The 26,186-nt window shown below is 43.1% G+C and overlaps 1 protein-coding gene across 1 annotated transcript in view; it reads left to right on the top strand.

Annotated features, from left to right (window-relative positions):
* LOC110521013 (sarcoplasmic/endoplasmic reticulum calcium ATPase 1) overlaps positions 1 to 26,186 on the top strand; it is a 31,548-nt gene that overhangs the window by 1,479 nt on the left and 3,883 nt on the right. The window contains exons 3-23 of the mRNA XM_036968739.2: positions 173 to 190; positions 2,597 to 2,679; positions 4,801 to 4,905; positions 5,414 to 5,552; positions 9,292 to 9,372; positions 9,911 to 9,996; positions 10,237 to 10,392; positions 10,780 to 10,921; positions 11,197 to 11,363; positions 15,717 to 15,805; positions 15,893 to 15,995; positions 16,151 to 16,282; positions 16,430 to 16,555; positions 16,717 to 16,935; positions 17,504 to 17,615; positions 17,947 to 18,170; positions 18,366 to 18,586; positions 18,887 to 19,089; positions 21,732 to 21,817; positions 24,842 to 24,975; positions 25,597 to 25,714. Of these exons, the coding sequence (XP_036824634.1) occupies positions 173 to 190; positions 2,597 to 2,679; positions 4,801 to 4,905; positions 5,414 to 5,552; positions 9,292 to 9,372; positions 9,911 to 9,996; positions 10,237 to 10,392; positions 10,780 to 10,921; positions 11,197 to 11,363; positions 15,717 to 15,805; positions 15,893 to 15,995; positions 16,151 to 16,282; positions 16,430 to 16,555; positions 16,717 to 16,935; positions 17,504 to 17,615; positions 17,947 to 18,170; positions 18,366 to 18,586; positions 18,887 to 19,089; positions 21,732 to 21,817; positions 24,842 to 24,975; positions 25,597 to 25,714 (2,744 nt within the window). The remainder of the gene's footprint in view (positions 1 to 172; positions 191 to 2,596; positions 2,680 to 4,800; positions 4,906 to 5,413; positions 5,553 to 9,291; positions 9,373 to 9,910; positions 9,997 to 10,236; positions 10,393 to 10,779; positions 10,922 to 11,196; positions 11,364 to 15,716; positions 15,806 to 15,892; positions 15,996 to 16,150; positions 16,283 to 16,429; positions 16,556 to 16,716; positions 16,936 to 17,503; positions 17,616 to 17,946; positions 18,171 to 18,365; positions 18,587 to 18,886; positions 19,090 to 21,731; positions 21,818 to 24,841; positions 24,976 to 25,596; positions 25,715 to 26,186) is intronic.

Here is a 26,186-nt window from a genome sequence, read left to right as displayed (position 1 = left end):
AGAACAAAGGCTTCGTAAATCTAGTCCTTTACATTTAATCTCAGTGTATAATTAGCATTTCTGCTATCAAAGATAGAGGTAGTAAGCCTAATGCTATCCTCAATTAGCGATGTTAGTATCAAATAGCAATGCTATGCTAACAATCTCCTCTCTTCGCTTTCCCCTTTTACAGAGCTCCCAGCTGAGATTGGTGAGTTACCAACGTTTATCTTTGCCCCTCACACACCTGTCTGTGGTCGGTCTGCACACACACTCCTATTTCCGTCCCAGTGTCCGGGATGTTACACATCCCATCAGTCACACTACCTCTTTATTTCTTGCCACACACGCATACACACACATAATCACACACCTGTTGTTATGCTTCCTGCCTGGAATGATGGGCATCCTGTCAGTCGTGACATCTGTCATCACAAACCCTCCAGACATTCTGAATCGCCCATTTGGATTGGTTGGTGTAGGGTAGCCATATTTCTTATCCAAATCAGATGCTTGACAGGGAGTGGCTACACACTTCAGAGAGAAGGAAGAGGAGGATGTGAATGGGATTGCTCTTGTTGTCAGACGTGTCATAACCCTGAAAGAGGAGGATATTCCTATGCACAGATCTGTGTCCTCACTTACCCATCACATCTGTCACACAAAACCTTGAAAACCCAGAAGTAAAAACTTGCATAATGGCGTCAGATGCTTCAGTTGGGTTATCACTAGTTTACACAGTCACAAAGTCATAAACCACACCTATTTCCATAGTTTCTCTTCTTAAAATCTGATTTGAAACCCCAGGCAGCTGGTGGCACCTCAGTTGGGGAAGACCGCCTCATAGTAATGGCTGGGACAGAATATATAGAATGGTATTGAACACATCAAGCATACGGTTTCCATGTTTTTGATACCATTTCATTCACTCCATTCCAGATATTATTATGAGCCTTCCTCCCCTCAGCAACCTCCAGTGTTTTAAACCGAACCCTAACCTTAACATTACGCTTAACCACACTTCTCTTTATGCCTAACCCTAACCTTGACTTAAGACCAAAAAAAGGTCATTTTTGCTTGGATACATTTTTTATGAAACACACCTCTTAGCCTTTGTGGCTGTGTTATCTAGTGGGAACCTTCCAGTTGTGTTGCGTGTGTCTGTCTGCCCATGAGAGATTATTATCACACTGACTATCCCTCCCTGTAACGGTGATGATTCTCACATCTGACAGTACTAAATCATCATGATGCCAAAAGAGACATTAGCAATGGTCATCGAAATTGTTAAAAGGTTTTAAGAACAATTCTAATTAAATGCAACAGTTGGACAATGGATGAAGGTACTCCAAACTTTTAGAATTTTTATAAACCATCAGATATTGACTGAATTATAGCACATAAAATATTTTACTGACATGGACAAATATTGAATGTAGTCCAGGGGTTTAGGTGGGAATTTAGATGTTAAATTTATTGTAAAATTTCAACAACAAAAATATTTGTTATATATATTTTGAAATTGTGTGTTACAATAATGGAAAGTATATGTGCCTAATTTGCATAAATACACTGGGTGTATTTGCATATATTAGCACACTAACATAAAGGAGAGAAACAAGGCTGCAGCAACCAAACACTTGCTCTGTCTACCCTATTTGCACTCACCTGCGCTGTCTAGGCTGCCTCATTAATTACTGTTGTTGTCACTTTATTTTGCATAATTGAACAAGTGTGTCAATAGCAGGATACCCTCGGATTAAACATCAACACGCTTGGCTCTAGATTAGAGCTACTTTGCATTGTTTGCGAGATCAGACATGCACATGATCAAAAGTATGTATGCTCGTTGAACATCTCATGCCAAAATCAGGGGCATTAATATGGAGTTGTTCCCCCCTTTACTGCTATAACAGCCTCCACTCTTCTGGGAAGGCTTTCCACTAGATGTTAGAACATTGCTGCCCGGACTTGCTTCCATTCAGCCACAAGAGCATTAGTAAGGTCGGACAGTGATGTTGGGCGATTAGGCCTGGCTCGCAGTGGGTGTTCCAGTTCAACCCAAAGGTGTTAGATGGGATTGAGGTCAGGGCTCTGTGCAGGCCAGTCAAGTTCTTCCACACCGATCTCGACAAACCATTTCTTTATGGACCTCGCTTTGTGCACACATTATCATGCTGAAACAGGAAAGGGCCTTCCCTAAACTGTTGCCACAAAGTTGGAAGCACAGAATCGTCTAGAATGTAATTGTATGCTGTAGCGTTAAGAATTCTCTTCATTGGAACTAAGGGGCCTAGCCCGAACCATGAAAACAGCCCCAGACCATTATTCCACCTAAACCAAACTTCGCAGTTGGCACTATACATTTGGGCAGGTAGCATTCTCCTGGTATCCACCAAAGCCAGATTCATCTGTTGGACTGCCAGATGGTGAAGTGTGATTCATCACTCCAGAGAATGCTTTACACAACTCCAGCCGATGCTTGGCATTGGCATGGTGATCTTAGGAATGTGCAAAGCTGTCATCAAGGCAATGGTTGGCTACAGCATCCAATGACATTCTCTCTCTCTCTCTCTCCCTCTCTCCTCTCTCCTCTCTCCTCTCTCCTCTCTCTCAGGTAAGACCATCTGGGAGTTGGTCGTAGAGCAGTTTGAGGATCTGTTGGTCAGAATCCTTCTGCTGGCTGCCTGCATCTCTTTTGTAAGTAGACAAAATGTTGTCACTGATTTTGACCGATTATGGAGTATATATGTTGCTATGGGTTACAGGGAAAATATTGCAGAGTAATGACACAAGACAGGGTAAAGTGATGTTGTCTGGTCTGCTCCTCAATGATTGGTGTAATGAGAGCAAGGGGAAGATATTCATGTATTGATAATACCTACTGAGTCCTCTCAGATCTCCACAAGTGCATAGAGGGTAGGGTCTACACAGGTCGATATGTTTGGGTGTATTTATGTGTTTGTTGGTGTTAGCACCTGTAAGATCATTGTGAAGTCACTTCCTGTCAATTTCCTCCTTCCACGTCCTCTCCTTACCCCAGTGCAGGATGGGTAAATGTTTCAGCGTAGCAGGTGTGCATGGTGGCAGAGGCTCTGAGATGACACTGACAGCTAACACACACACACACGCGCACACACACACACACGCGCACACACACATGCATGCATACAAGGTTACATACCTGCACTATGAAAGACACATACTGTACACACACAGGTCAGTTATGCTTTGCGCAGACGCACACACAGAACACATGCTGTGACCGGTCAGGTTATATTTCATATGGATTGATGTCCTCCCTTTCTCTTTCCCTCACTCCCTCGCTTACTCACTCACACACACTCGCTCATTCACTCTAGGAATCCCTCCCTCCCCCTCCCTCCCTCTCTCTCACTATTTCATTTCACTGTTGTCTCCCATCTGCCCTCCTGTCTAGCTCTCTCTCTTCAAATCTGTTTTGGAGTAGAGGGGTGACATAATGTTTTAACCCCCCCACCTCAACCCTTTACACTCTGTCCCTGACCAGCTGTCATTATGGCCTTAGAAAGAATGGTGTGTGTGTGTGCGATGTACTGTGTGTGTGCGTGGTGTGTGTGTGCGATGTACTATGTGTGTGTGTGCGTGGTGTGTGTGCGATGTACTGTGTGTGTGCGTGGTGTGTGTGAGTGTGTGTGTGTGTGTGTGCGTGCGTGCGTGCGTGCGTTTGTGTGGCAAGAGGGCGCGAGGGGAGAGAGAGAGTGTTATTTTAAGAGAGTCTCAAGCCAGGCCGAGAAACTGTATCCTTCCACAAAGGTCAGGGATGAAAGGAACAAAGGATTGCCGGCGAGAGAGCGCGAGAGAGATAGTATTGCACAATGGCATTGTTTGTTTCAGATGACAGGTACATATAGTATATGGTTGAGAAAGACACTGTAATGATAGTGATATGTAATTAATAAATGCATAATATATAGTTAATATACTGTATAAATATATAAATGCATTGGCAATATCAGTGTAATGTTTTTCATGTGCTTTCAATGGCTATGGTACGTGTGAGTAGGCTTCAATGGATTTCAATGCAGTATATTTTAGAATAGAGAAGACAGAGAGGATGAATGACATAGTCCTTAAAAGAGAGGGAATAACAGAATAAGTGGATAGAGACAACAACAAAAAATTAACAAACAAAAGAAAGAAAGAGAGAAAGAAAGAAAGAAAGAAAGAAAGAAAGAAAGAAAGAAAGAAAGAAAGAAAGAAAGAAAGAAAGAAAGAAAGAAAGAAAGAAAAAAGAGGATGGAAGAATTAAATCTTTGCACTAAGGAACAACAGAGTAGAGAAGGGAGAGGCGATGGAAGAAGGTAAAAGAGGACGGTTTGGACAAAGGAATAGGGAATAAAGGATAATGGATGGATGTATACAATAATGGAGGGATGGAGGGATATCTCTCTTTCTCTGTGGGTTAGATTGCTTCTTCCTCTGCTTCAGTGGACCATAACTGATCTGTGTCCATGTCAACACAGCCCCTTTCCTAAACAGACCAGTGACAACAACTCGTTACACAGTCACGTACACGGACGCGCATACACACGTGAAGAAACACACACACACACAAAACTTCCTCTATCACACATGCACGTGCACGGACACACAGACAAAAAAGGCTGGCATATAGTGGGAAAAAAAGTGTTTCTGTTACGGGCGCATATTGTCAAGTGTCATAAAAGTGCATTCCATTCCATTATCAATAAACATAAATTCCCTCCCTCCCTCCCTCCCTCCCTCCCTCCCTCCCTCCCTCCCTCCCTCCCTCCCTCCCTCCCTCCCTCTTGCTTTCAGGTGCTGGCCTTGTTTGAGGAAGGTGAGGAAACAGTCACAGCCTTTGTGGAACCCTTAGTCATCCTCCTCATTCTCATTGCTAATGCCATCGTTGGAGTCTGGCAGGTCAGTTAGTTGAAACACACGCACACGCACACACGCATGCACGCACGCACACACACACGCACACGCACACACACACACACACACACACACACACACACACACACACACACACACACACACACACACACACACACACACACACACACAATACATCACGTGCGTTAGTTTAGTCGTTCAGGGTCAGAATGTGTTACCCGTGGGGGTAGGGGAGGGGTGTTATAGGGGAAAATGCATCAGCCCCCAAACCCACAGTAAAAAATACAGAGGGACGATCGGGTTACCGCAAGCCACAAGCAGCGGGTCCATATTGGCCTTGTGGTGGTCATTTGGAAACTATGCACAAGGATTCACACATAGGGGGGTTATGAGACAAGGGAGCGAGGAGGGGGTGGATGTGATGGGTGTAGGGGGTGGGCATGTTGGCATAAGTCAGGCTTTACACTTCTGGAAGGGAGGTCAGGAGGAATAGGAGGAACTGATGTTCTGTGGGGTTATTGTTGCCCTGAAGGAGCGCAATGCAGAGAGCGCCATCGAGGCTCTGAAGGAGTATGAGCCTGAGATGGGGAAGGTTTATCGGTCGGACAGGAAGAACGTCCAGATGATCAAGGCCAGGGAGATCGTCCCTGGAGATGTGGTGGAGGTGTCCGGTAAGATTCAGATTCAGTGATTCAGATTTACGTAATAACTGTATAACCCCATAAACACTGATCTGGGTTCAGTTTTTTTTCTCTCCTAATGACAAAAGGGCTCAGATTTAGGCGTAAACTGATCCTAGATCTGTGCCCAAGGGCAACTTCTACCCCTATAAGCCCAAAAGTTGTAGGCCCAGTTCCAAGTCGACCCTTAGCCCCAATACCCACAAGCCACTAAAATAAATGTAGATCTGATGTAAGCAAAAAAAATCTACCTTGCCTATCAGGTGTAGAGATTAAAGCATATAGCCCTTTTTACAACTATTTTTATCACAAAGTGTACAATTTGTCACAAAGTGTTTGAATGGGTCAAATCCTCTCAGATGGACATCACGTCTTTAGGGTTTGCTGATATATTATACCACCTCTTCCAAAAAAAACAAGGCCTAATACCCATACCTATATTGCCAGTCTACTGGTTGACAGGCACTTCCCAAAGGGCACTCTATTCACTTTATAGCCATAGGGCTCTGGTCAAAAGTAGTGCACTATATACTGTAGGCCCTAGAACCCCTGAGGATACTTGGACTATCCACAGAGTGTACTTGAGAAGACTCATGACACCATAGAGCTACTGGTAAAAGGCACATGAGGGGGTACTTCAGGGGTACTCAGGGCAGAGTACAATTCTGTACTGTAACTGAAAAAGATTGGGAACCACTGAAGCAGGATATAGAGTGCCATTTGGAATGTATACCAGCGCCTGGTCCTTGGTCAGACTGGTTTATCCCTCTAATGTTTAAGGTTAGGTTTAGGGTTGGCTAATCTGATCCTAGTATAGATTAAGGGACAGATTTGACTAATAAGGGCGCATTTTACTGTTTCATGCGTGTTATTCATTTGCAGGCACAATTTCCAAATTTAGCAGGTGATCTACCAAGAACAAACACTATAATCAATGCATTACATTTACATTTGACATTTTACTCATTTAGCAGATGCTCTTATCCAAAGTGTCTTACAGTAGTGAGTGCATACATTTTTTCTTTTGAACCCACAACCCTGGTGTTGCAAGTGCCATGCTCTACCAACAGAGCCACACAGGACCTGCACCAATGTACTAGATGTGTGGCTTGGACATGTGAATGAGTGTGTGTGTGTGTGTGCCTGTGTGTATATGAGAGAGTAAGAAAGAGAGGGATAGAGAGTGTATGACAATGACTAAGTGTCATTGTGTGAAGGAGAGAGAGAACAAGAAAGAGATGGTATGTAACTGACAGTAATACATAGTGGAACCATCATCCATTTTGTTTTTGTTTTTATTAGCCATTCTTTTTTTTTTTTTTATAATCTTATTTTTCTTTCATAAAACTGATCGATCGAAGATTCCACAATACAACAGCAGTAGTGTTGTACCTGTATACATGATTAGATGTGCTGTTATTATTACTACTGAAATTAACTGTATTTCATTATCCTCATTGCATTGTACTGAAATGCTGTACCACTATACTTTTTTGGCAATATCTACAAATTGTATTTCATGCCAATAAAGCAATCTGAATTTGATTTTGAATTTGAGAGAGAGATAGAGAGTTAACGTGTATGCTTATTACTAACACCTGTCTCTCTCTCTCGCTCTCACTTTTTCCCATACACCTGTTCTCTCCATATCACTGTGTCCCCAAGGTCTCACCCTCTCTGTCTTTCTCTCCCTCTCTTTCTCTTTCTGTCTGTCTGTGGGGTCAGCTTTCAGTGTCACTATTCATCCACAGTGTTAAAACTAGTCTCTCTCTCTCTCTCTCTTTCTCTTTCTCTTTCTCTTTCTCTCTCTCTCTCTCTCTCTCTCTCTCTCTCTCTCTCTCTCTCTCTCTCTCTCTCTCTCTCTCTCTCTCTTCAAATGGGCTTTATTGGCATGGGAAACAATGTTTACATTGCCAAAGCATGTAAAATAAACAATCACAAATGAACAGTTAAAATGAAGCACACAAAAGTTTCAAAAGAGAAAGCCGTTTGGAATGTTATATTTTTAACTATGTACAGTGTTGTTATGAACATACGTTAAATGAACTCTGAAGTGGAGTGGAGTTTGTGTGTATATGCATAAAGTTGAGACAGCTACCTTGAACTAAAAATCAAATCCAACTTTATTTGTCACATGCGCCGAATACAACAGGTGCAGTAGACCTTACAGTGAAATGCTTACTTACAAGCCCTAACAAGGCCGTTCAAAAAAGAGTTAAGAAAATATTTACCAAATAAACTAAAGTACTTTTTTTTAAAGTAACACAATAAAATAACAATAACCAGGCTATATACAGGGGGTAAGTCAATGTTGGGGTACAGGTCAGTCGAGGTAATTTGTGCATGTAGCTAGGTGGGGGGGGGGGGTGTCCAGGTGGCCATTTGATTAACAGTTTAGCAGTCTTATGGCTTGGGGTAGTAGCTGTTAAGGAGGCTATGGTCCTAGCCTTGGCGCACCAGTACCGTTTGCTCTGCGGCGGCAGAGAGGACAGTCTATGACTTGGGTGACTGGAGCCTTTGACAATTTTGGGGGTTTTCCTTCGACAACGCCTAGTATATAGGTCCTGGATGGCAGGAAACTTGGCCCCAGTGATGTACTGCGCTGTACGCACTACCCTCTGTAGCGCCTTACAGTCAGATGCAGAGCAGTTGCCATACGGTGATTCAATTGGTCAGGATGCTCTCGATGGTGCAGCTGTATAACTTTTTGAGGATCTGGGGACCCATGCAAAACCTTTTCAGTCTCCTGAGGGGGAAAAGGTGTTGTCGTGCAATCTTCACGACTGTCTTGGTGTGTTTGGACCATGATAGTTTGTTGGTGATGTGGACACCAAGGAACTTGAAACTCTCGACTCGTTCCACTACAGCCCAGTCGATGTTAATGGGGGCCTCTGTTTGGCCCGCCATTTCCTGTAGTCCACGATCAGCTCATTTGTCTTGCTCATATTGAAGGAAAAGTTGTTGTCCTGGCACCGCACTGCCAGGTCTCTGACCTCCTCCCTATAGGTTGTTTCATTGTTGTCGGTAATCAGGCCTACCACTGTTGTGCAGTCAGCAAACTGAATGATGGTGTTGGAGTTGTGTTTGGCCACGCAGTCGTGGGTCAACAGGGAGTGCAGGAGAGCAGGTGAGCAATACCTCAAGACTTCTTTAATATTAGACATCGCGCACCAGTTGTTATTGACAAATAGACACACATTCTCACCCCTCGTCTTACCAGATGTAGTTTCTCTGTCCTGCCGATGCATGAAAAATCCCGCCAGCTCTATATTATCCGTGTCGTTGTTCATCTACGACTCGGTGAAACATAAGATATTACAGTTTTTAATGCCCTGTTGGTAGGGTAGTCTTGATTGTATATCATCCTTTTTGTTTTCCAATGATTGCACATTGGCCAATAGAATGGATGGTAATGGAGGATTACTCACTCGCCTACGAATTCTTCGAATTTCTTCATGTAAATGACAGGGATTTTGGCCCGTTCCCGAGAAAGCAGTATATCCTTCACGTCTGACTTGTTAAAGAGTAATCGCTGTTTTGATGTCCAGAAGTTATTTTCGGTCATAAGAGACGGTAGCAGCAACAATATGTACAAAATAAGTTTAAAAATAAATTACAAACAACACAAAAAAAAACTAACAAAATAACACAGTTGGTTAGGAGCCCGTAAAATGGCAGCCATCCCCTCCGGCGCCATTCTCACAGTGTATGTTTTTTTTTCTTCCCCCAGTTGGTGACAAAGTCCCCGCTGACATCAGACTCGTCAAAATAAACTCTACTACTCTGCGTGTTGACCAGTCCATCCTCACCGGTGAGTGATATTATCAACTCTGTCTTAACCCTCTTTACAAGACTACAATGGAAATAAATTAGGTCTGTCAGAGTTAATCAGTTAACTCAAGTTAACTTTTTGTAATTTCAGTGCACTTTTTTTTTCTCTCTCTCTCTCTCTCTCTCTCTCTCTCTCTCGAGATTAATCGCATTGTCTGAAAGCGTTGAATCTGAAAACACTGAAAACATCCAAAATACATAATCTATACAGCTAAAATCTACAATGCCATGTAAAAACAAGTTGACATTGAGGTTAAATAAAGTGTGATATTTCAATTTGGCCAAAATAAAATACATCTATTTGACTAACCATTATTTTAGACCAAATCAAGACGTCAATATTCTTGATATGTTTTTTTTGTATGAAAAATCTTAAATTACATTCGGAATTTGCAATCAAATCCAGAGAGTTAACTTTATTAAGTGTTTTTAATCTTTTGACAGCCCTAATATAAATACATGTAAAACTATTTTGTTGTAAAAGTCACTCTATCTGCTCTGTCTCTCTCCTCGCTCAGGTGAGTCTGTCAGTGTGATCAAGCACACCGATGCCGTCCCAGACATGAGAGCTGTCAACCAGGACAAGAAGAACATGCTTTTCTCTGTGAGGGACTCTCCTATATATTTATCCATCTATCTATTTTTCTATTCCTCCATCTCAGAATCTCCGTCAATCTAACTGTTGTTTTCCACACTCCTGCCCTTCTCTTTATGAGCCTCTTCCACTCTTCATCTCCTCCACCCTTACAGCCTTAATTGACCACTCCCCTCTATCTCCTTCTCCCCCTCTCTCTCCCTCCCTTTCTCTCGCTCCCTCTCTCCCTCCCTCTGTCCGTCCCTCAAGGGCACCAACATCGCTTCAGGCAAGGCTATCGGCATAGCCGTGGCGACTGGTGTCTCTACAGAGATCGGGAAGATCCGCGACCAGATGGCTGCGACAGAGCAGGAGAAGACCCCCCTGCAGGCCAAACTGGACGAGTTCGGAGAGCAGCTCTCCAAGGTGAGACAGACAGCTACTACTACACTACTACTACTGCTACTACTACTGCTACTACTACTGCTACTACTACTACACTACCTTAGTTGTTGCAACAAGATTAGTTTCCCCGCTGCCTTAAAATGGTCAAGTAGCCAATTTTTGCCAGTTTTGATTTGATACAACTTTAAAGGGATATTTCACCGAAATTACAAAATGACAGTGGGATTTGAGCCACAAATGGTAAAATGTAAGCATTTAGAAACAGTGTCAGGGAAATAAAACCAAGTCATACCTTGTCCATAGACTTACAATGTAAAGAAACCAATAGTGTAATGATGACAATTGCATTACATATATATTTTAAACCAGGCTTTATCTGACAACCTTTTGTTGTCTATTCCATAACAGGTCATCTCCCTGATCTGTGTTGCCGTGTGGATGATCAACATTGGCCACTTCAACGACCCCGTTCATGGAGGCTCCTGGATCCGCGGGGCCGTCTACTACTTCAAGATCGCTGTGGCCCTGGCTGTGGCTGCCATTCCTGAGGGTAAGCAACTGATACTGGACTAGCACTAATCTAATCTAAATAGTCTAGACGGGTCAAAATAAAGTGGACAAAAGTCAATCAACCAATCACCCTTGAGACTGTGTTAACCTGCTGAGCTAAAGCCTATGTAGCAGAACTAATGCAAATCTTCAGGTCTCAAGCAAGGTTTCTCATCACAAGAACATGAACATGGTTCACTGCCTAACTAATAACACTCATTCCCCCTCTCTCTCTCTACCATCTGTCCCCCTTCTCCCCCTCTCTCTCCCCCCCAGGTCTACCCGCTGTGATCACCACTTGCCTGGCTCTGGGTACCCGCCGTATGGCCAAAAAGAATGCCATCGTCCGCTCCCTGCCCTCTGTGGAGACCCTGGGCTGCACCTCCGTCATCTGCTCCGACAAGACCGGCACCCTCACCACCAACCAGATGTGTGTCACCAAGGTGGGTAAACACACACACACACACACACACACGTCGAACAAACAAAAACATGCACACGTTCGTATAAACACACACACACATGTCGAACAAACACAAATATGCACACGTGCGTTCAAACACACACACACACACACACACACACACACACGTCGCACAAACACACACATGCACACGTGCGCTGTGCTTTCAAACATACACACACACAACACACACACACACAAACGCACCAGTGATCCACCACACTGTAAAAAATATGTGGATTCAACATACAATTGTAAGGCAACCAGCCGCAATAGGAGTCCCATCACAATCCTATTGCAGCTGCGTGCCTTACAATTGTACGTTGAATCAACCTGAATGCCATTATTATTATATATTTGTATTATTTATTTAACCTTTATTTAACCACAATCCTATTGCAGAACACTCACAATCCTATTGCAGCTGATTCCCTTACAATTGTACGTTGCTATAAACCTCAATGCTGGTTTGCAAAGTGATGTTTAATTCCTATTGGAATCCAGAGCGAGGATATCCAGCAATTGTAACTTTTATTCACCCGCAACCTGCATTGAGAATAACTGCTGGAGTAAGGAAGATTGATTAATGAGACTGCCTAAATCATATACACTGGAACAGACAGCTCAGTAACGGGTGCAAAACGTCCAACTACTAACACATTAGATTAGTTTCTGAAAATGTACACTGAGTGTACAAAACATTAGGAACACTGACCAGGTGAATCCAGTATGAAAGCTAAGATCCCTTATTGATGTCACCTGCTAAATCCACTTTAACCAGTGTCGACGAAGGGGATGAGACAGTTTAAATAAGGATTTTTAAGACAATTGAGACATGGATTGTGTGTGTGCACCATTCAGAGGGTGAATGGGCAAGACAAAAGATTTAAGTGCCTTTGAACGGGGTATGGTAGTAGGTGCCAGGCGCACCGGTTTGAGTGTGTCTAGAACTGCAACGCTGCTGTTTTTTTCACGCTCAACAGTTTCCCTGTGTGTCAAGCCTGATCCACCACCCAATGGACATACTGCAACAGCCAACTTGACACAACTGTGGGAAGCAATGGAGTCAACATGGGCCAGCATCCCTGTTGAACGCTTTCGATGAAGTCCAAGCCCCGATTAACTGAGGCTGTTCTGTGGGCAAAAGGTGGTGAATATTAGGAAGATGTTTCTAATGTTTTGTACACTCAGTGTACGTTATTTATTTGTCATCAACTAATCCGTGCCTTAAGAAAGTATTCATACCCCTTGGTTTTTTCCCCACATTTTGTTGTTACAGCCTGAATTTAAAATACCTTAAATTGAGATTTTCGGCTCTATTTCAACAAACCTAATGCAGTGGTAAATCTAAGCACTGGCGGTAAGCACTATAGGTTCAGGGGTATGTCAGAAATATTTTTGCTATTTTCACCACAACAATTATAGGCACAGTTGCTGGTGGTGGTGCGAAAGGGCTGGGTTTTGATAAATAAACCAGTTGTGGGTGTGTCGAGGCTTGCCCCTCACTGGCCAATCAGAACATGCTCCATGGCTAAATAGGTGGTTGCTTCAAGTTGTGTATTTACAGTCTTTTGTGTATTGCGTTGTTATCAACTCCAATTTGAATGTTACTCCCTTATAGCCTAGTTCGTTAAATAGCCTGCCCCATATTTGCAACATACGTTGAACATACGTTGAACATACGTTGAACATACGTTGAACATGTTTGCTGTCGACCTGTTTATATAAGCATTGCATTGCTTCAGAATGGAAATACATTGTTAAATAGGCTATAGCATTTGCACTGATATAGGGGGCTCCTAGGCCTACTGTAAATTGCAGTCTGGACATGCCAAACGTAGTCAATAAGCAAGATTACATTCACTAGGCTATTGATAAAGGCCTAAAAAGACTGTGTATAATTGTAATCAAATTCTAATAAAAACGAAATGACATTTAAATAGGTATGTCTAAATGCAGATACCTGAACCATAATTGCTTCCTGTGGGCATATAATACAGACAAGGCATCTTAGACTATGAAGGGTTTTATGCACATCCAAACCTTTCACAGGTGCTGGATAGAGATCCAATATGAAGAGAAAGGGGAAATGTCCACAACATTATACTACTGGCAAATGTAATGTTTTATAAACATTATGGAACCATCTTACAGATAACATCTGCACCACAGAAATAGCAGATGAAAATTGCATTGCATTTGAACCATGTAGCAGCTTACTTAATCACCATAAACCCATGGATGTGAATATTTCTAAGTTTGAAATATTGGATGTGAATATTTCAACGTTTGGTTTTCAATCAAATTAAATGAAAAACAATCTGTTTTTTAAACCAATGTCGTGGAATTATTCTAATCAAAAGGAGAGACTTTTCATTTCTTTAAATGAAATTCTTTAAAACAAGTTAACTTTATGATTTAATTACTGCAGTAACGGAGCTTGTCAACGGCCTTCCCGTAGGTGATTCGTTGAGAGCCCAATGAGCGGATTTGAGCCACAGCATTTTATAGCAAAGTCCATCCTCCTGGATGTTCATGACAAACAAGAGATGTATGGAATGGGTCACAAGATTAAGATTCGTATGAAAGATACTAATAATTCACAGCAAACAGTATCTGCTGTAAAGACTGCTCTCATTGTGTAGAAACTAGGGTCTGGCCCCCAACTCCATACTGAGCCATCTCCACCCTGGCACCTCAGTACAGAAACACCAACTCATGCTATGGAATGTAGTCTTGTTAGTTTTATCACCCAAAGACATTGTAAATATTCTGTCAGCATTAAATCTCCCAGAGGCCCATTCTCAGTAAAATACACACAGATGAGAGTGTTCTATGAACCCTTTATTCTGTTGCATAAAATAATCATTTGATGCAATAACAGTATTTATAACATAATTTTGCAGCACCAACAACAACATTTCTAATAAGGATTGGGTCAGAAGCTTGATATCACAAATCACTTATCTAATTCGTTAGCATGTGTGCACAGGGCAAGCCTAAATGTCTTTATGCATAACATTCACGTTTATATACAAACTAGACTCCAGTCAATTGTATCGTTGCCTATGTCCTAGGGAGATTCTGAAAAAAATACAGCATTGATATGGCATTATAGGAGGGTTGAATAGTTTGGAGGAGCGCGGGTGTCTTTGGTAATGTTAATTGGGTGAGGGGCGCTCTTTGAAAATGGAGATGGAAAACCTACTCAAACAAGCGAAATGAAGTATGCAGGTATGTGAATTTTGAATACCAAATGAAAAAGCATGAGGGCAAAAACATCCAAAATATTTCAAAGCACGCTCAGTATACCATTTAAAACTAACTTACTCATTGGCTAGTTGGCTAATGGCCAGGCAAAAAAATATACACCTATGTGATGGTGCTAAACCATCCTTGATTAAGGGAAGGATAGGCTATGCTTGGTTCTTAATCAAAGTAAACTAAATGGGGGGGGGGGGAACCAATAGTTTATGTTTCTAAATACTAGATTCAGCAGCATTAAATCGCATCTCTCTTCCATGGGTACTCACTGTGCATCATGGCTGGATAGGCTGCACTTTCGTTCTCAAAATCCATGTAAGTATCAACTGCATTACTGCTAAGACCTGCTTTTTATGAGTCTTAAAACTTCCCATTAGCACTGCATGAAATTGTGATGTGATTTTAAGGACACATCTGAAATATTGCCACCCCTCCCCTACAAAGCTAGAGAGCTGATGTTAGACAGGTAAATTGCAGAACCTGGCGTTAGGGCTGGAAAATGCTAGTGCGAAATTGACAAAAACAAAAATGTCTAAAAACATGTTTTCACTTTGTCATTATGGGGTTTTCTGTGTAGATGGATTAGAAAATGAATCCATTTTAAATTCAGGCTTTTACAACAAAACGTGGAATAAGTCAAGGGGTATGAATACAAAAATACAGGTATTGAAAACTCTAACTGCAATAAAGCGTGCTGGGAAACAAGATAATGATGGCTCTGCTTTTCAGTGGTTTTGAGCAAACATACATTTTGTAATTTTACTCATCAAGCTTATTCAAATTCAGCTCACCTCGAGCAGAGTTTGTTGATTCAAAGTACAATTGTAAGGCAGCCAACTGCAATAGGATTGTGAGTATGCTCAACATTTGGGCATATACCGTAGCGAACCCAAAATACATTGTTGCCTTTTAAAAATGTACTCACATATACATTAGATAAATTTATTGTCCTTCCAAAATCCACCCTACTCACAAAATAACGGTGATTAAGAAATTGGTTCAGTTGGCTTTTTTAAATCCATAGTTAAGTAGTGTGTGTGTGTGTGTTGTCTTTGTGATGTGGTTCCAGATGTTCATTATTGACAAAGTGGACGGAGACAGCGTTTCTCTGGGTTCTTTTGACATCTCCGGTTCCAAGTACACTCCCGAGGGAGAAGTGTGAGTATAGCCTGGAAACACACACATACATACGCACGCACGCACGCACACACACACACCTGACTGTCTTCTCCATCTCTCTCTCAGTACTAAGAACGGTGCGTTAGTGAAGTGTGGCCAGTATGATGGCTTGGTGGAGCTGTCCACCATCTGTGCTCTGTGCAATGACTCCTCTATGGACTACAACGATGTAAGTGAGTGTTTGTGAGTTTGCGTGTGTGTGTGTGCATGCGTGTGTCAGCACTCAGTATCTGTATATATATATGTGTAGCTGTTATTTTATGTATCTGATATGTGTATTAGTCTAGCCCAGATCTGATAGTGTCTTTCCCCTCTCTCCTGCAGACTAAGGGAATCTATGAGAAGGTGGGCGAGGCCACTGAGACCGCTCTGTGCTGCCTGGTTGAGAAGATGAATGTGTTCAACACTGAAGTGCGCGGCCTGTCCAAGCCCGACAGAGCCAACGCCTGTTGCTCTGTGAGTCTTCCTTCCTCCCTCACTCCAGTCCACCCTCTCTCACCTCCCTCTTTTCCTTCTGGCTCCCCTCTCCAACCTCCTCCCCCATTCCATCCCTCTCATTCCTCTCTCTCCAGCTGACCCATGTCTTCTCCGTCTCTCTCCCAGGTGATCAAGCAGCTGATGAAGAAGGAGTTCACCCTGGAGTTCTCCAGAGACAGGAAGTCCATGTCAGTGTTCTGCTCCCCAGCCAAGTCCTCTAAGGCCGCTGTCGGCAACAAGATGTTCGTCAAGGTGAGAGAATACCGGCAACCGTCTCTATGGAAATGCTCAGAGTAAACGCCCCAGTGACGTTGTCATATCAGTAATCTCTATAGCAATCTTGCAGTGATTGTTAATAAAGTTCCAAAATGCTCCTTGAGCCCTGACTGTTATCTCTCTCCCTCTATCTCTAGGGCGCTCCCGAGGGTGTTATTGAGAGGTGTGCATATGTGCGCGTTGGCACCACCCGTGTGCCCTTGTCCGAGCCTGTCAAGAACAAGATCATGGCTGTGATCAAGGAGTGGGGTACCGGCCGTGACACCCTGCGTTGTCTGGCACTGGCCACCCGCGACACACCCCTCCGCATGGAAGAGATGAACCTCGAAGACGCCACCAAGTTTGGCGACTACGAGGTGAGAAAGGAGAGGAGAAAAGGGGGGGAGCGCTTCAGGGAGAGAGGGGGGGGGGGGGGGGAATTAAAGTACTTACTGTATTAATTACTAGGTAAATAAAAGGGTTCCTGAGTTGCTCAGCGGTCTAAGGCAATGGATCGCAGTGCTGAGGCGTGACTGGGAACCCCATAGGGTAGGGGGGGGGGGGGGGGGGGCTCATCGCGCTCTAGCAACTCCTTGTGGTGTTGAACGGGTGTTTCCTCCGACACATTGGTGCAGCTGACTTCCGGGTTAAGTGTGCAGAGTGTTAAGAAGTTTCAGAGGACGCATGTCTCAACCTTCACCTCTCCTGAGCCCATTGAGGAGTTGCAGCGATAAGACAAGGTCGTAACTAACAATTGGGGGGAAAATGTATAATAACAAAACAAACAAAACAATTATTATAATAATTACTAGGTAAATACAAACAATTCTACTGGAATTTTTATCTAAATTCATTGCATTCAAGCTTTATTTGCACAACAACTCATTTAATTTCTAAAGCACTTGCCCTACGTCTCCTCTCTCTCTCTCTGTCTGTGGTCCTCAGACTGACCTTACCTTCGTGGGCTGCGTGGGCATGCTGGACCCCCCTCGTAAGGAGGTCATTGGAGCTATTGAGCTGTGTAGGGCTGCTGGCATCCGTGTCATCATGATCACTGGTCAGTATACTGGACAGTAAAAATCTGCTGCTTTTCCTAAAGTTCCCTGGTTTCCTAGAAAACCCGGCTGGAAGTTCCCGGAATAAAGACAGAATAAACAGGAAATCCGGAATCCTCCAACCAGGATTTCTGGAAAACCTGGGATTTTGGGAAAGTTACCCAATTTTTTAAACCCTAACTCCCTTTTACTCTCTGTCTCCATGTCTTTATCATTCCCACTGTTTCCATCCATCTACCTCTTCTCTGTTGGTTGTCTTTCCTCCATTATAGTTCATTCTGAAATCAATTGAGAAACAATATCTTACAACTCATTATCCTCCCTCCCTCCCAGGTGACAACAAGGGAACAGCCGTGGCTATCTGCCGTCGTATTGGCATCTTCACCGAGGATGAGGACACTACTGGCCGAGCCTTCACTGGCCGTGAGTTTGACGACCTGCCCCTCCACGAGCAAAAAAAAGCAGTCCGCAAGGCCTGTTGCTATGCCCGCGTTGAGCCCTCTCACAAGTCCAAGATCGTTGAGTTCCTGCAAGGCTTCGATGAGATCACCGCCATGGTGAGGGGAGGAAACAGGAACAGAGGAGACATCTATTGAAAACCCAAAAGCTTTATTGTACAACCATCCAAATGACAAAAAACTGAATATTTGCAGTAATACGATTCATATCATCCAGAACACAACACTAACAGTCATCTTCCTTCTCTACCTTCTCTTTTCTTCCTTCTGTCTCTCTTCCTCCCCCTCCACCAGACCGGAGATGGGGTGAACGATGCCCCCGCCCTGAAGAAGGCCGAGATCGGCATCGCCATGGGCTCTGGCACTGCCGTTGCCAAGTCTGCCTCTGAGATGGTCCTGGCCGACGACAACTTCTCTTCCATCGTGGCAGCCGTCGAGGAGGGCAGAGCCATTTACAATAACATGAAGCAGTTCATCCGTTACCTCATCTCCTCCAACGTTGGTGAGGTCGTCTGGTGAGTGTCCGGGGTGGGGGGTGTGGGTGTGGAGGGGGGTGGGGGGGGGGGGGGGTGAAGTGACCACATCACAACTGAGACATAACCGTGGTTGACTGCTAATCCAGAGGGATTTATTGGAAGACAGAGATTCACTGTAGTAGCAGCATAACCACTTGACTGCCAATACATGAGTGGCCAAGACACCACTGTGAGCAAGAACATCAACATGATGGCCACACACAGTGCTAGTCACAAATGACTCTTCTTTTTTCTTTCTTTCTTTCCCTCGCTCATCATCCATCCCTCCATCTCTCTCAGTATCTTCCTGACCGCTGCCCTGGGTCTGCCAGAGGCTCTGATCCCTGTCCAGCTGCTGTGGGTCAACCTGGTGACTGATGGTCTCCCTGCCACTGCCCTGGGCTTCAACCCCCCTGACCTGGACATCATGGGCAAGCTGCCCCGTTCCCCCAAGGAGCCCCTCATCTCTGGATGGCTGTTCTTCAGATACCTTGCCATTGGAGGTACGATACCATACCATACCAACACTTTTATTGTCCATTTTCATGGAAATGTATTCTGTAAAGTCAGGAACACGTCAAAAACACCAAATACAAAACAAAACGATACAATTACAAATGCACTGGCCATTCTGCTATCCTCCTACTCTCCTTTTCTTTCAACAACCATTGGGGTCACTAGAATATCATTGTGAATGCATGACCAATACACTGCCTCATTCTAAGTAGTTTGCTAGTGTGGGTGTTGTTTCTCAGTAGTATGCTAAGGTGGATATTGTGTCTAAAGCCCATCCTTTGTTCACATTCTAATTGTGCCCACATTTCTAGACAGGTGTAGACAATTAAAAGACTCATTGTGATCTAATTGTAAATCAGATCTTCCAAGTGTAAACAAACAAGATCAGGTCAAAATATTACATTTTTTTGTCATTTAGCAGACAATCTTATCCAGAGCAACTTACAGTAAAGCACATACCTTTTTCATAATTATGCCCTGTGGGGATCAAACCCACAACCTTGGGATTGCAAGCTCCATGCAAAGCCAACTGAGCCACATGGGACCTGTTAGCAGGAGGTATAAACAGGGGTTATGTAGAATGCTAGCGTGGATATTGGAACAGAGCCATGTTCCAGGTTCAACATATGCTCACTATCATGTACCTCATGAAGCTATGTCCGACACTCCAACCCTGAACTATCCCTGGCTCAGTCGTAAATCTAACTGCAACCCAATGTCAAACACTTAGAGCCTCAACCCTCACCGACTGCTGCTTTGCCCAACAATGGGCGTACAGCAGTGGCGGTCGGTGTCGTTTAACATAAGGGAGGACGATTATTTTTTAATGAGCATGGCCTTATTTTTATTACAGCACATTGGATGACTGTCATTCATATTCCATTCACCCAGTTCAATGTAACATTGCTAGGTTTAGGCTACTACATGATACTAAATTTTCTCTTTACCCATCATTAGGTTGCTACAACCTAACCTATGAATGAACGTTTACAACGTATGTGCACAGGTTGAGAGAAAAATTTGAGTAATCAAGGTGACAGACAGTCGCACATTCAACACCGCCTTTCACACTCTTGCCGACATCTAGCTGATCTAGGGTGTATCATTGGTCCAACAGTTACAGCTAAAGTTAGCTAGCTAACAGTACACTTTAACTTGACATTAGGTTTATGCAGTTTTACGACGCAATATATAAAATAAGCCGCGTTTCACACGAGTACCTAGACATACTGACCAGCTCAAGTAGACAGAAGCGTGCCATATGGCAGACCAATCGAAACTCATCTCTCGGCATGTCCAGCCCACTCATTATCTCAGCCAATCATGGCTAACGGGAAGGTTGCTCCCTTTTTCTGTGACTAAACCAACTAGGCTCGTAATTTAACAATTTGATTCATATTTACAGATGGCATACAAGTTTGATATTAAGGCACATGAAAGTTCACATGTTCGTGAAGGTATTTCTGCCAAAAAAAAACGCATATTGATAAAACAAATATTTTTTTACGTTCAAACAGCTCTCCTGTGAAGTCGTGACTTGCGACATATGCCTAGTGTCTTGAATCAGGTCACATATAGCTAGCTTTCTATATATAATACATTTATTTGTTCAAAACTGTTCAACTATTGTCATTCTCTCTCTGAGTCAACTACTCACCACACTTTATGCACTGCAGTGCTAGCTAGCTGTATCTTATGCTTTCAATACTACATTCATTCTCTGATGCTTTGATTGGGTGGACAACATGTCAGTTCATGCTGCAAGAGCTCTGATAGGTTGGAGGACATTCTCCAGAAGTTGTTATAATTGCTGTGTAAGTAAGTCTATGGAAGGGGTGAGAACCATGAGCCTCCTAGGTTTTGAATTGATGTCAATGTAGCCAGAGGAGGACGGAAAGTAGCTGTCCTCCGGCTATACCATGGTGCTACCCTGCTGTTGAAGCTATTGTAGACCTTCATTGCAAAGCAATGTGTTTAATCAATTATTTGGTGATGTGAATGTATTTAGTATAGTTTTATTGAAAGAGGATAACTTTAATGTTTCACTTTTATTTTTTTCTGAAATTCAACATAGGCTAAACTAGCTAGCTGTATTCACTAGCTTAGTAAGTGGGGGGGGGATACAACAAAATATAGCTAGCTCTCTCTCTCTCTCTCTCTTGCTTCTCCATAATTTTTGAAGAAATGTATTTGTTCAAAACTGTTCAACTATTCTTTCTCTCTTTCCGAGTCTACTCACCACATTCTATGCACTGCATAAGCTAACTGTAGCTTATGCTTTCAGTACTTCATTCTCTGGTCCTTTTATTGGGTGGACAACATGTCATGCCATCTACCACACCACATTTAAATGGAGCAGTGCTTTATTGGCATGGTGGTGGGACACAAACTGCAGCCAAAGCAATAATCAAATTAATGTTACACCGTTTCTGTACATCCTAGTGATAAAGGAACACGGTAGATAAAAAATACACATTTCATTAAAAGTAATGAAATTCTACACAAGCAAACAACAACAAAGTATGCAATCATCTCATCTCGATACTTCAACAGGAAAAGGTCATCAAATCTATTGGACAAATTACAATTTAGATCAATGTTACCTGACTTCCTGTGGTGTGTGTTCCAGGCTACGTTGGTGTTGCAACTGTTGCTGCTGCCGCCTGGTGGTTCCTCTACAGTGAGGACGGCCCTGGTGTGTCTTTCTACCAGTTGGTGAGTGGTAGCATTAGATACGGAAGAGGAAGCAAGACCTCCCACTCCCTAATTTTTATTTCAATGGAAGTCAATGAACTAAGCAGACTGCTATCACATTGGTGTCTATGGGAGGAGCACCCCCTTAAGCAAGTCCTGACCAAATCTGACCAAGTCCTAAAGCAATGGGACTCCCTAAATCTGTCTCAGATTATTACCAATCCCACAAGGTATGACTCCAAACACTCAGAAAAGACTACTGTCCTCGATGTTATCCTCACAAATAATCCTGATTAGGTACAGTATCGGCCTTGTGTTTTCTGTAATGACCTTAGTGATGATCATTGTTTTACAGCCTGTGTTCATAATTGCTTCTCAGTGCAACGACCTATCCTGATTTGTCATAGAAGCTTGCTAAAAAAATTTAATGAGCAAGCCTTCCTTCATGAACTGGCCTCTCCCTCTGTCGAAGACATTTAGACATTGTTTTTTGATCTTTTCAGTGGTATTGTTAACAAACACGCCCGCATAAAGAAAATGAGAATTAAAAACAGGTTCAGCCCCTGATTCGACCGTGATCTTGCAGAGTTACTCCACCTCAGAATTGCATTTGGTGAAAGGCTCGGCACACGCATACTCAGGCTGACTGGCTATCGTTCAGGCAAATGAGAAATAAGGGCACTCAGGCTACCCGTAAGGTCAAAGTTAGTTACTTTAAGGAGCAGTTCTCTCTCTGTGGGTCTAACCCCAATAAGTTCTGGAAAACAGTTAAAGACCTGGAGAATAAACCCTCCTCCTCACAGCTGCTCATGTCCCTTAATGTTGATGATGCGGAAGTTACTGACAAGAGGCACATGGCTGAGCTCTTTAATTAATCACCACTTCATTAAGTCAGGATTCCTATTTGACTCAGCCATGCCTCTTTGCCCATCCAACATTTCCTCATATCCCACTCCTTCTAATGCACCTATCCCAGATGCTTCTCCCTATTTTTCCCCTGCCCTGCTACAAAGTTTCTTCATGCAGGCAGTCACTGAGTCTGAGGTGCTAAAAGAGCTCCTTAAACTTGACCCCCGAAAAACATCTGGGTCAGATGTTTCAGACCCTTTCTGCTGTCCCTACCATCGCCAAGCCTGTCTCTCCTTTCTGAGGAGGTTCCTAATTGCTTGGAAGGCAGCCACGGTTCGTCATTTATGTAAAGGGGTAGATCAAGCTGATCCTAACTGTTATAGGCCTCTTTCTATTTGCCCTGTTTATCAAAAGTGTTGGAAAAACTTGTCAATAAACAACCGACTGGCTTTCTTGATGTCGATAGTATTCTCTCGGGTATGCAATCTGGTTTCCGCTCAGGTTATGGAAGTGTCACTGCAACCTTAAAGGCTCTCAATGATGTCACAATTTCCCTTGAGTCTTATCAATACTGTGCTGCTATTTCTATTGACTTGGCCAAAGCTTTTGATACGGTAGACCATTCCATCTTTGTGGGCCGGCTAAGGAGTATTGGTGTCTCTGAGGGCTCTTTGGCCTGGTTTGCTAACTACCTCTTTCAAAGAGTCCAGTGTATAAAGTCAGAAAATCTGCTGTCTCAGCCACTGCCTGTCACCAAGGGAGTACCCAGAGGCTCAATCCTAGGCCTCACGCTCTTCTCAATTTACATCAACAACATAGCTCAGGCAGTAGAAAGCTCTCTCATCCATTTATATGCAGATGATACATTCTTGTACTCAGCTGGCCCCTCACTGGATGTTGTGTTAAATGCTCTTCAACAAAGCTTTCTTAGTGTCCAACAAGCTTTCTCTACCCTTGACCTTTGGTTTGGAGGTGTTCAGAACAAGGTTATGTGGTTTGATAAGAAGGTGTTATTACAACCTCTGAGGATTTAGAGCTTGAGGTAGTCACCTCATACAAGTACTTGGGAGTATGGCTAGACGGTGTACTGTCCTTCTCTCAGCACATATCAAAGCTGCAGGTCAAAGTTAAATCTAGACTTCGTTTCCTCTATCGTAATCGCTCCTCTTTCACCCCAGCTGCCAAACTAACCCTGATTCAGATGACCATCCTACCCATGCTAGATTACGGAGACATAATTTATAGATCGGCAGGTCATGTTGCTATTGAGCGGCTAGATGTTCTTTACCATTCGGCCATCAGATTTGCCACTAAATATTGTTGTCTTAGGCCTCACTTTATGTATTGTTGTGTTGTCTCTCTTGTGATGTTTTTTTATCCCAGGGACCCATCCCCACAGGAGGCCTTCTGCCAGCCAGGCTGTCATTGTAATTAAGAATTTGTTCTTAACTGACTTGCCTAGTCAAATAAAGTTTAAATAAAATAAAAATGAAGCAGACAATCCCAATCCCAAATCGGAACCCTAGTCTGGCTCTCTGTCGCTCTGAATTCATGTATTTTTTCCCTATACAATCCTGGGGGTAGGGGCTACCTAGGACTTACATTTCAATTCGTTATTGAGAAAAAATGTGGAGTCTGGTGTGTAGAACAGAGGTTGCGTCCCACCCTATTCCCTATATAGGGCCCTGGTTAAAAGTAGTGCACTATTGGAAATAGTCACATTTGGGATTTAACCACTCTGTAGAACAGGGATTGGTCTCCACGTTTTGTCCCAGCCCAGCACCAACACACCTGTATCACATAATAAACTATTGCTTTTTAGAATTAGAAAAACTTTGTCCATACAATGTAGAAATTTGTCTTTAGCTTCACCAGACAAAAACAGTCATGAAACGCCATCCCAGATAATGAAATAAACCGTACAAAAGTGCTACAGTGCCACTGCGGTTCCAAATTCATATATGTTGAGTCATTGTTCTAAAACCATCATCATCAAGAGATCCTCATTTAAAATACACCATTAGTCAAAGACCTTCATCATGATCATCATCATCCATTTTGGGGATATTTAATGTTATGGGTAGGGGCTACCTAGGATCTAAATGTAAACTTCTTACTGAGCAAAAAATGTAGTGAATGATTCTGTGATAATCCAGTAAATGGTTCCATCCTAATTATCTTGATTTTTCTCTTCAGTCCCACTTCATGCAGTGCCACGAGGAAAACGAGGACTTTGTCGGCGTCCACTGCGAGGTGTTTGAGGCCGCTCCCCCCATGACCATGGCCCTGTCTGTGTTAGTCACCATCGAGATGTGCAATGCCCTCAACAGGTCAGACTGCAACTTTGGTTCCTGACTGGTTCAATATAAAGGAATGTTTGAAGATCCATGTTAGAAATGCAAGATTAAATTATGCATAACATTAAGGGCCCGTATCCCAGATTAAGCCTACTCCTTGACAACAACAAAAAAGCACTTTCAATGGAGATGATCCATTTGGCATGCTTTGTAATGCAGGACAGGAGTAGGTTTAATCTGTGTCCTCAAAACTTGCGACATTGGTAGTTTGTTAGCACTGTAATTCTTGATACACAGTATATCAACTTAGAGGTAGAACAGTAAAGTTACATAAAACACTTGTTTATGTTTATAAATAGCTATAACATTGAAAGTGTAGTGTAACCCCAAAGAAATTGGAAGAGTAATTTTAGAATAAACCTGCAGAACAAACATTATCCTTCATCCCTCACCATGTAATGTCAGATCACACACTTCTGCACACCCCTGCATCAACACACACCTGCATCAACACACACATTTTAAATACTTTATTTGGATCCACAAATCAAATGTACATTTAAAAAAAGATTCAAACATCTCAGTGCACACACACAGTGTTTAGCCAGCGTGCATTACGTAACCCCTCTGTACCCCTCTGTACCCCCCCCCCAGTTTGTCTGAGAACCAGTCCCTGCTGCGCATGCCCCCCTGGAGCAACCTGTGGCTGGTTGGAGCCATGTCCCTCTCCATGTCACTCCACTTTGTGATCATTTACGTAGACCCCATGCCCGTGAGTCTGCCTTACCTCGCACCACAACCCTCACCTCACATGCTTGTCCTGTCCGGCTCCAAGGACCACTCGTTTTGATCCCAGATCCATCTCTTGCTCTCTGCCTCCTTTTTGTCTTACTCTCTCTCAATCTCCTTCTGTCTGATTCTCTCTCCCCCAGCCATACATTTTTATACAGTCCCCTTGACTGTGTTCCCTGACATGAAGGGCTATTTAATTCGTATTGCGGAAATGTAGCGTTAGAGCGCGATTGAAATTTAAAAAGCAATGTTCCCGCATTAGCCAAGACTGCATTCACGTCTAACGCTTCAGCGATACAGATTGAATAGAGCCCTAAGTAAGAGTGATACTTGAGTTAGAGTATTTGACAATTGAGTAAGACCTAGATTCAATCTGGACCGTTATAGTGCGATTTACATTTAAAGGTCATTTCAGATTGAGCCGACATATGCACAGTTTACAGTGAGTGGTC

The sequence above is a fragment of the Oncorhynchus mykiss genome, chromosome 4 (genome assembly GCF_057628025.1).
Source record: "Oncorhynchus mykiss isolate SJ-2025 chromosome 4, ASM5762802v1, whole genome shotgun sequence".
NCBI lineage: Eukaryota > Metazoa > Chordata > Actinopteri > Salmoniformes > Salmonidae > Oncorhynchus > Oncorhynchus mykiss.
This window is presented reverse-complemented; position numbering and strand designations above follow the sequence as displayed.